We start from the raw sequence: 11,480 nt of genomic DNA on the forward strand, positions 1-11,480 counted from the left end.
TGACTTTGTAATTAGAAATCGTAGTAGTTTCAGATGTGTACAGGTGCCAAGTTGACAAGGGGTGGACTGTAACAGTTAAAAGTTCTGTTGGCTGGGCCATGATTCTTAGTGTTTTGGCAGTTATGTAGTATAGTGATACAATCATTTCCTATGATGTAATCAGCCAGTCAGTTGTAAGGGGTTTCCTCGAGAATATGGCCCACACTACCTGCTGCCTTCCACGCGTTCTCACAAAGCTAGCTTGCTCTGGATCCTTCATCCAGCTTATCATGATGTCATCTTCAATTCTTGGGATTAGTCAGTCTCTGCAGCTGCACTGATCAGAAGGCTCTAGCCTGATGAATGACCAGTCTCTGCAACCACATGAGTCATTTCCTTCAGATAAATCTATGTTTGCATACATGCTTCACTGTTTCTTTTTCTCTAGAGAACCCAGTCAAGACATTTGGAGGAACAATCATTAAACACCTGCAATATGGAGATGACAGAACCTTGTTTGCTGAAAAATAAACAGGGCTTGAAGCACAAAAGACTACAGCCTTCAGTATGATTACACCTCAACATTAAAAATAAAACAAAAAACCTCAATATTATCACCAATAAGCAATATGATAAATGCAGCAAAGAATGAAGTTCCCAGTATCACTTTACTTGGGTCCACAATCAATGCCCATGGAACCAGCATGTTGTTATGTGCCATCAAGTTGGCCCCACTCATAGCGACCCCTCCTTGGGTTTCCGAGGTGGTATCGCTACGGAAGTAGATTGCCCAACCTTCCTTCCGGGGAGTGGCTGGTGGGTTTGAACCGCCAGCCTTCTGGTTAGCAGTCAAATGCCTTAGGCACTATGCTACCAGAGACCCAGCATAGAAAACAAAAATGTGTTTCATTGGGCAAATCTGCAAAAGACATCCTTCAAGGTGTTAAAAAGCAAAGCTGTCACTCTGAGGACTAAGATGTACCTGACCCAAGCCACGGTATTTTCAATTACCTCATATGCATGTGAATGCTGGACAATGATTAACATAGTGAAGAATTGATGCCTTTGGATTATGATGCTGAATACTGACTATACTATGGACTGCCAGAAGAACAAACTAATCTAAGTAGTAGTACAGCCAGAATGCTCCTTAGAAGTGGTGGAGAGAGGCTTGTACTTTGAACATGTTTATCAGGAGGGAGCAGTCCCCGGAAAAGGACTTCATCCTTGGTAAAGTGAAGGGTGAGGGGAAGGACAAGAGGACCCTTAACAAGATGTACTGACACATGGCTGCAATAATGGGCTGACATAGCAATGACTGTGAGTATAGTACAGGACCAATCAGTTTTTCATTCTGTTGTACATTGGGTCGCTGAGTTGGAATTGACTCAACAGCACCTAATGAGGACACAGCACAAATAATAAATTAAAAATCCAAAGCATTCAAGGACAACAGCTAAAATCTACCCAAAAGTTTTTTAAGGCAGTCTCAAGCTGGATTCTCTCAAGTAAAACCAATGAAGCTTACATGTATCTAGACAGAGAAAAAAATGTATCCCAAGGACATAGCTCACAGAGTTGTAGAGGCTGGCAAGTCCCAAGTCGTGGGTCAGATGTCAAGCTAGGTGTAGCTCCAGGGCTGACAAACCTAAAATGAGCAGGCAACACAGCAGGCTGCTGACTGCAGAGGTTGATTAGCCCAAGATCAGCAGGTAACATAGCAGGTTGTTGGCTCACAGGCTGCAAAAGTAGTAATCCCAAAATTGGCAGCCAATACAGCAAAGCAGGAAGGTTCAAGTCTAAATGATGATGAGCCAGGTCTAAGATCCAGATCAATCATCTTTGCCAGGATGTCCTGGAAGCAGGCTATACCCCTGAGGAAATGCTCAACTGACTGACCTCTCACAGCAGATCACAACATGGAAACGATTATATCTGATCTCATCATGGAGGATGACTATACGTATCATAACTGCTAAACCACTGAGAATCACAGCCCAGCCAAGTTGACACACAACCTTAACTATCATACACTATACTATGGAAAATTATTTTCTTCTGTAACTTTTAACAGAAATTAGACTATTCCTATTTAGGAAACCAACTTTTCCTTATATGATTTGTTATTAACATTCAGTATTTATAAGACCTTGGAAGTTAGTATTATTCCCAATATAAATTTATTTTTGTTAAACCTGTGGAACCACATTCTACATTTCTATCAACTGTGTTATAAGCTTACAGACTGAAAACACCACCTGCACCAAGGTTAAGAAATACTAAAAGCATTAAATAAAAGGATACTAGGGAACAACTCACTTAGATCACTTCTAAGGGAAATGTGTACCACTAAAATGAAAAAACCCGGGAGACACTGCCTTAAGTGACCAAGTTCTGCAGCAAAAACCAAGTAATACAATACAAAGTACACAACATTGTTTCTACAAACTTTAAATCTAATAATCAAGCCTCTAGAGATCAGGAAATACAGGGGATACAGAACCAGTTGATTGATACCACAAGAAAACAGTAAGCTAATAAATATGAGACACTCAAGGAAACTATCTGGTCTCAAAAAAGTCAATGTCATGGGGAAAAAGAGTAGGAGAGACTGAAAGACTAAAGAGCCCTGGTAGCACACTGGTTAAGCCTGTTCAGCAGATGAGTGAAAGGATGGCAGTTAAAACTCACCCAGTGGCTCCATGGGAGAAAGGCCTGGCAATCTGTTTCCATAAGATTCCAGCCTAGAAAATCCTATGGTACAGTTCTACTGTCACATGGGGTCAAAACTGCTCAATAGCACCTACCACCACCAAACCAAAGGTAATTTATAAATCGTGACTGGATCTTGGTTTAGAAGAACTAGCTATATACCAACTCCTCACTTAATGACATGGTTAGGTTCCAAAAGACCAGGCTGTTAGGCAAAAATGGATGACCTCATCAGATTACAAAATGGAAGATGATATATAACTCCTAAACCACTGACAATCATGGCCCAGCCGAGTTGACACGTAACTTTAATAACCACCACAGCATTACCCTTGCCTCACATCTTAGCATTCATTACTGCCAGATGTGCATCATTAATATGCAAAATAGATTGACTATTGTTATAAATGCAAAACATAGGGTAACTAGTCAATAGGTGAGGAATAGGTCTACTACTAACACTTCTTTGGACAACTGGGGCTACTGGAATATGGTGTTAGATATTAGATGGTACTAGGGAAATAAAGAAGATTGAGCAATCCGACTTCGGTAGTGATACGGCCTCGGAAAACCAAGGATGGGTCGCTGTAAGTCGGGGCCAACTCAACAGCACTTAACAACAAAAGGAAATAAGGTGGCTTAGTGATTGAGATAGCAAGAATTGAAGAGGGAGGCAAAACTAAGGTGTTTTATTCACCAGACAATGCATACTTCATTGCACTACCTCCATTTATCTTTTCCTCATCTCTTCAAACCATGTAAAGGGCGGGGGGGTGGGGCGCGAATCACTGACCTTTTAGCTATTTGTAGGGATGGGCAGCCTAAGTAGATAAAATATAAGGGCCTGGTCTTTTTAACCCATGAAGAAATTCATTTCAAATAGAATCCAGGTTTCTTACTGAAAGGTGAAAGCTCCTCCCTCCAAACCACTCTTTCACAAAACCATTCCTGCATCATTGTGATGATCAAGCAAATAAAAGATGGGAAGTGTAACCTGAAAAGGCACTCAAGGCAATGTTACTCTCTGAAAATTTTTTTAAAAAAAGCAACCTAAGACCAAGTCTCACAACAAAAAATTAATTCCTACATAAACTACACATTGGGTCTTGTAATTAGGTTGATTTCCTTATAAAATATACATTTTTACATTGCACTTGCTCAGTCATCAAGGTCAACACAAGTCATCTTATGAAGAACACTTTGTGATCTGCTGGGATAGGGCCTTAATTGTGTATATCCTAGGTCTCAAGACAAACCTGGTGAGGTTCTACAAATGCAATGCAGTGGAATGGCTATGTGAAGCAAAGTATTTGTAAAGCACACAATAGATCCATGGTGTAAAAACACATGGCAGTGTGGAAGGGAAAATGAAGTTGGGAAAGTATATGCTCAATGTATTTACTTTAGTTGCAGGGTAAGAATACTTGGCAGAGTAAGAAGGATACTTGAAGTTCCAGGCTCAAACTAGATGTACAGCCTTTAACCAACTTAAGCTTCTAATAATTCATCCATAAAGTGAGCCCATTAAACGAGATGCTTTCTAAAGTCCATTTTAGATCCTAGAAAATCAAGGAATCCAACATTTCAGATCTTTATGAAGCACATGAAAAATGTGATGCCTGAAACAGAACAGTATTAGATAGTTCAAGGTGTACACAGAACCAAAGGGCATTATAATGAATTACAAAGAAAACAAATATTGTATACCCATGGAAAACAACAGATACTGAGATGTTTAACCCTTTCAAGACTGAATTATTTTCTGCTTTGAGTTTTTTTATGTAAACCACGTTTTCTGTAATGGGTATCATTTTAAATGAAACAAAAAAACATTTTTTTAAGTAATATGGATTTTGATACACTGTCCTCAGGGTGGGATGAGGTCCAATTGTTCAGCTTCATGTAATTCTACAGGCCCCTACCAGATGGCAACCTGCATTAGAAGTGAGATTAGCAGCTTCCCAACTAAACCCCAGAAATGGGAAATGCAAGTGGGGCCATATGTCCCACAGGTAACAAAAGGAGTAGCCCTACGCTGACTCATACTAGCTTTTTCTTTATTGGAGACATGACTAATTTAGCACAAAAAGAAAAGTACAAACTGTCAACTTTCAGTCCTCCACATTCCCCTCTTTAATATGGCATTTTGCAATATATACATTAATGAAAATTTGAAACAAAAAGAACTTTAGTCAAACTCCCCTTCCTCCTCCAGCTTTATTGGATAGTTTTAAAATTACATTTCTATTTTCTAGGACTTCAGTTGCTTTTTCCATCTGACTTTTAAAAACTGATTACAGCAAATGAAACACAGTTGTCTAAGTGATATAGTATACAAAAATAACATCTTGATTTCTGTGAAAATGCATTTCTCTGCAATTCCTAAATAGCTTCAAATTATGCTAACTCTGAGCATCGATGTTTACTCTGGGTTTTAGATTTAGTCTTTGAAAAAAAAAAAAAAATGTGTTCTCAACCTTTGCCATCACCATGTGTATATCCAGCATCAACTCTGTGATGAAGCTGTTCCTGCTTAGGCTTTTATCCTGGTTTCTCTCTCACAGTCATTTAACGCACATGTTTGTCTTTGTTTACTCCCACTCAACTGTATGTTCTATGTAGGGCCTGATACAGATGTTACTTGATGTTATTTAATAGCTACTGAGGTCAGACAATCCAAGGCCATCATTATGCTAAAATTAAAGTTATTTTTCAGAAGTTCACAGACACTTCCAGAATTGGTTTTACCTCCTACATGGGAACATTTCAAGAAACCCAGAATGGGTTTGCTGATCTGACTCAACTCTTCCCATTCATTATTCCCTATTCACCAGTGGCGCGGAAAGGGGGTTCTTTAACAAAGCATTATACATAACACCTCTACCAAACTAAACATAAACTTTTTTTTTTGTAGTTAAATGCAGAAAGTCGATTTTTTTTTTCCACCCCTTTCCTCCTTTTACACGGCAAGTAAAGCTCACTGGCCTGGGAGTAGCCTCTATCTGCCAACCTTTGGCCAGTGAAGAGGATTCAGAGAAAAGAATGCAACCATCAATCAGAAAAAGGAGGGGCGACAAAGGAAAATAATTAAGCTGTAGCCTCAATTGTGCATTCCCGTGCAAGGTGCCCTGACTCGCCACAGCGGTAACAGTTGACTTCACTTGTCTTGCTGCAGTTGATGGCTACATGACCAGTTTCACCACACCTAAAAAAAAAAAGAGTTTTCACAATGGTGTTCAAAAAATGTAAAATTGTCTACCAAAATCATCATCACTACAGGAAAAAAATCCATGACAAACCACACAGTACATGGTGGCACAATGTTTTTTCTGTTTTAGACAATATATTTTACCATTAGTTGGTAAACCTGAGGACAGGCAATGATGGAAGGAAGAATTAGATAACAGAGCTGCTCTCAATTGTCCAGCCTAAGCCATAAAATTAGAATTTTCTCCCTACGACATCAACCAACACGAAGATAAAAATATTGACCATGATCTGGTCTTACTTTTATTGCAAATTAATGCCTAAGATTTCATGTATATGTGTCAAAACATACACAACTTTACACTTTAAATATGCAGTATATCGTATGTCACACTGACAAGCAAAAGACTTCGGCTTGCCTAACTAAGTAATATTTATATATATGAATTATACAACTTTCTACAAAAACAGTTTCTGGGACTGGAAAGGCAACTGACACTGACATTGGATTAATGAGAAAGATGTTTTCAAAAGGCATTACAGAAAGAATAATTAGTTGTGAGGAGGAGGGTCTCTGGAAACTTCAAATTATTATAATACAAGCACACCTCAGATATTACGGGTTCAGTTCTAGATTACTGCAATAAAGCATTTATCACAGTAAAGCAAGTTACACAAATTTTTGGTTTCCCAGTGCATATAAAAGTTACATTTACACTATACTATAGTCATTAAGTGTGAAATAGCATTATGAAAAAGTTTGAAATATTTTGAGAATAACCAAAATGTGACACAAAGATATAAAGTGAGCACATGTTATTGGAAAAACGATGCCAACAGATTTGCTCTACGCAAGGTTACAACAAAACTTCAAAATTAAAAAAAAAAAAAAAAAAAAATTATCTGCAAAGTACAATAAAGTGAGGTATGCCTGTATGACATTCACATATTTTTAATATACTAAGAAATCTCATAATTGTGAACGGACTGCCCAGCTGCCATAAGCCACAAGCTATCATGGCACAGAAATGACTGCTGTGCAAGTAGGTTGCTGGTTATGAATGCTGAAAAATCTGTCTCATCAAACTTTTCACTGAACATACCAATCCACAAGATCCTTTCCATTTATAGCAATTTCATCTATGTAACACTTGCTACAATGAGCTTCCTCTGGAAACATTTTAGTAACTTACCTATAACACTTCACTTTGGTGCAGTCTTTTTGAATATGTCCAAATTCTCCACAAGAATAGCACTTCTGCTCATCAGCATGGTCACAGTCACGAGCCAGATGGCCTGGTTTGCCACAGTTGTAGCAACACTGCTCTCGCTCTCTCTTGGGCTCCTTGCAGTCCTTGGCAATATGACCACCTCTACCGCAGTTATAGCAGGCTTCAACAATAAGGAAAAGAGGCAGAACAAAGACTATAAAACCTTTACGAAGTGTTTGATTTGTAAACCACAAAATACAAAACCTCTAAGGTAGAAAATCCTTCCAAATGCTATGCTGCAGTAGTTCATGCTCACCTCATTAAGTTCTAGAAGGGTATGAAGAGGAAGTATTAAACACTTACCATCCTCTTGAAGATCACAATCCTTGGCAAGATGACCAGACTCACCACAGCGATAACAGATGTCTGGAAGAGACGAGGAAACAAACTGGAAACCTATTTCGAACAACAACAACAACAACAAAGGCTAATTAGACTAGTCTTGATACTAACAAATAATGAAATAGTTCAAAATTTTTTATTCGACAAAATACCTCTATCCGAGGTAAAACCACCTCTGCCACGGCTTCTCATTCCACGACCACGGCCTCCTCCAGTAGGGCATTCCCGGGCCCAGTGGCCAGATCGCCCACATTTGAAGCACTCATTGCTGCTCATGGCTGCAGTTAGGTCTTCTAAAATGATATTAAACCACCTGAAATTATGTTTTGCTTTTAATCCCCCTTTAAGTGTATTTCTAGAAAATTATTCCAGGGGAACAGTCAATATACTGTTTAGAAAAATTTCACTAGTACACCTGTATACTTAAGCTTTATATACCTATTATAAAATAAGTTTGGTGGATTAATATGAATTATTAAGATATATTAAGAGAAGTCCCTGGATGACACAAATGGTTAAGAACTACTAACAGAAACATCAGTGGTTCAAACACACCCAGAGGTCCCATGGAAGAAAGATAAGGCAATCTACGTTTGTGAAGATTACAGGCAAGAAAATGCTATGGGGTACAATGCTACACATGAGGTTCCCCGTGAATTAGAATTAATTTAATGGCAATGGGTTTACTCTAGATTTGATGCCCACCCCTCAAATTCTCTTATACTCTCAAAAAAATAAAATTATGTATAAAAGACATAAAATATTACAAAAACAGTGTGCATGTTTTCATACAATTTTTGATCTTTGAAACCATTAACACATATGGATTAATAAAGTTATTGACAGAGTGATGGGATGAGATTTATAAGGTTATTGTCAATGAACATCCATTACTGAAAATAATGAGTGGTAATTAATACTTCAAGGAGCTCTGGTGGTGTAGTGCCTAGGTATCTGACTGCTAACCAGAAGGTTGGAGATTCAAACCCACCAGCTACTCCATGGAAGGAAGAATGGACAACTTACTTCTGTAAAGATTTACTGCCTCGGAAACCCAAAAGGGGGTCTTGCTATGAGCTGGAATCGACTCAATGGCAGTGTGGTGGTGGTTTTTTTTTTTTTTTTGAGTTAATACTTCATTCCAGGTCCAACTTCAAGGAACCATTGCCATGGAGTCGGAGCTGACCCACGTGACCCCTCCTTGGGTTCCCGAGACAGTATCACCACGAAGTAGATTGCCCAACCTTCCTTCCGGGGAGTGGCTGGTGGGTTTGAACCGCCAGCTTTCTGGTTAGCAGTCAAGTGCCTTAGGCACTATGCTACCAGAGCTCCCAGGTCCAACTTACTGGACCCATTTTTATGGTTATGATCCAGTAGCTTTACTTTCTGCAATAATAAGCCATTTACTGTTCATAAAATCGGAATAACCCCAACCAGTGTAGTTAATAATATGGATTTTGGGAATGAAGGGTGAGTGAAGAAAAATAATCTCTCTCTGTAATCTTAGCACCTAATATAGTGCAATGGCTTGCTGCTAATTGAGATATTCTTTAGAATAGATACATTTTTTAAAAAATGTCATCTTTATAGAAGACAAACATATTTTAAACTATTAGAAAAATTACCAGAACGAAGTACATCAAAATGCTAATAGCACCTATAGCACTTAGACAATTTTTCTCCCTTTTCTAGTCTTCCTTTACCAAGCTTTTCTGTAATGTTATTTCACATTTAAAACAAGTCTACTTGGAATTCCATAATAGATTCCTTTATTAGGTATCACTAAAATAAAATTTAAAACTCCCACTAAATCAAATGGATTTTGTACTTCTTATATAACAGTCTAAAATTAAACTCAGACTATTCCTAGAATTTGTAAGCTATAGGAAAAACTCCTAGCCAAGTAGCTAAAAACAAAAATACCATATTGTTTCAACCTAATGCAGAGACTGACTAGATAGTAAAATTGGCTAAATAAGCCATAGTCTCTTACACAAGTATCAAAAACAAATTCTCCTCCTCCCACCCTTTCAAAATGTTTCATTAGGTTATAGTTAGAGAAAAGTAGTGACTAAAAATTAACCTAAAATACTTGGTTTCAAAAAGTTTCCCCTGTCAAATATTCAAAAGATAGCAATACTCACTTATCCCAACTCCTGGGATCAAATTTTGAGGAGTCTCTTTCAACTCTTGCTACTGCTATATGAATGTATTACAAAAACAGACAGATTTGGCTGTATGAGATACTTATTGTTCAGTGGTTTCAGATGTCTAATACACATTTCTAATCAAGAGAAATCAACCAATGAAACAGCTGTAAAATATGAGATTAGATTGGCTTTGTAACCATTCTTACATCATTGCTAATGTTAGCCTTCTATATGAGGTGTTGGTTCCACCCAAGAGAACAGTCAAGGCAAAAATAAATATAAAAATAAGCAGCATACAAATCAGATCAGAAAATAAGTAACATCACCCTTGAGTAATGTGCTTCCTTAAAATAAATAAATAAGTATCTCAGCTATAGGATACCTAATGGTCAAAAATTACTCTAAAGCAAAAGTGAGACAAGGAGGCAAAGAAATTGGCACAACCAGAAGGGAATGAATTAGAATGATACGCTGTGAAAAATGCAATCATCACTGAATAATCTGTGTAGAAATTTTTAAATAGGAATCTAACTTGCTGTACAAACTCTCACCTTAAACACAGTAAAATATTTTAAAAAAATCTAGTAATAAAAGATGATTAAAAAAAAAAGCATATGAAGTGGTCCAAGACAAAAGCTGTTTATGGCACCCTCTTGTCCCACCCCTATTTTCTTCATTTTGCCTATGCTCCAGTTCAATTAGATCATTTGAGCATATTTAGTATTACACAGAAATTACCATACTTCCCCTTTATAATGTAAACTAGGCAATCTGACAGAGCCTAGGTATATTGTAATACAGTATTTAATTACTTATCTTTAAAAGACTTCTAGAGCTTAAAAAAAAAGGTAGTTCCAGCTACAATCACCTCCTCAGACTTTAAAAAAAGACCTCTTGTTTATAATTGCAAAGTATAAATGAAAAATAGTATTATTATAAATGTATGATTATCAGTGAAATAAAGTTGGCAACTATAATTTTAGGTTTATCTCTGGCATAGAAATATTATCATAACTAATTACTTAAGAACCGATTAATAAATCTGAAGTTTTTTTCATGAACTGTTTCTCTTTCTCCATTTTGTCTTCAGTTTATTTATTTGTGGGGTCTAGCTCCACTATGTAAAAGGGGGAAAAAATAACAGGAAAATAACTATTTCCAGGAAAGAGACAATTAGCTAAAATGATGTTTTTAGATCAAACATTAAACTCTACTGCCTAACTCCCAAATGAAATCTGGTTAAAAAATGTGATCATATGGGTATGAACTATAAATTACATTTTGAGAAAGCAGCATTTCTCCATTTAGATACAAAAGAATGTAGTAAACACAGCATCTTAATAAGATTGTATTAAACTATTCTGAGAAAAAAAAAAAAAAAACACGCACAACTCAGTGGCATAGGGAGAATTTCATATATTGAAACAGAATAGTTTTGAATGTTCCTTGACCCATTGGCAAATTTTAGCCTCATATAATTTTGATTTCTGAAATAAATCCCAAGGAGGGGTTGCTATGAGTCAAATCCAACTCGAAAGCAGAGAGTTTGGTTTTTTAGAAATAAATTAAGGTAAAAAACAAGCAAAACAAAAACCAAGTCTTAAAAGGAAAAACATTAACAATTAACATCCCAGAGACCCATCATTAGTAGGACATACTTTTTAAAAGAGGTCTTTCCAGTGAACTCAAGGCACTCTAGTGATGTAGTGCCTAAGGCATTTGACTGCTCACCAAAAGGTTGGCGGTTCAAACCCACCAGCCACTCTGCAGAAGAAAGACTGGGCAATCCACTTCCGTAAAGATTCACTGCCTTGGAAAC

General features: G+C 37.3%; 1 protein-coding gene across 1 annotated transcript; it reads right to left on the bottom strand.

Moving 5' to 3' along the window:
• Positions 1-5,778: 5,778 nt before the first annotated feature.
• On the bottom strand, positions 5,779-7,787 carry LOC103205352 (CCHC-type zinc finger nucleic acid binding protein). The gene is made up of 4 exons (XM_007950631.2): positions 7,664-7,787; positions 7,473-7,565; positions 7,092-7,290; positions 5,779-5,896 (listed from the first exon to the last, which is right to left on the bottom strand). Exons 1-4 carry the CDS (start codon positions 7,785-7,787, stop codon positions 5,779-5,781), a joined length of 534 nt encoding a protein of 177 aa, XP_007948822.1.
• Positions 7,788-11,480: the final 3,693 nt, after the last annotated feature.

This window comes from Orycteropus afer, unplaced genomic scaffold (assembly GCF_000298275.1).
Source record: "Orycteropus afer afer isolate SDZICR_OR568_19922 unplaced genomic scaffold, OryAfe1.0 scaffold00283, whole genome shotgun sequence".
In the NCBI taxonomy this organism is placed as follows: domain Eukaryota; kingdom Metazoa; phylum Chordata; class Mammalia; order Tubulidentata; family Orycteropodidae; genus Orycteropus; species Orycteropus afer.

Bases quoted from the DNA above. Each gene is read 5' to 3' on its own strand.
- LOC103205352 (XM_007950631.2), bottom strand. From the start codon at position 7,787: ATGAGCAGCAATGAGTGCTTCAAATGTGGGCGATCTGGCCACTGGGCC. The intron at 7,566-7,663 runs GTATTTTGTCGA...TGTTCGAAATAG, and splicing joins TGGTTTTACCTCGGATAGAG to GTTTCCAGTTTGTTTCCTCG. The intron at 7,291-7,472 runs GTAAGTGTTTAA...TTATTGTTGAAG, and splicing joins TTGTGATCTTCAAGAGGATG to CCTGCTATAACTGCGGTAGA.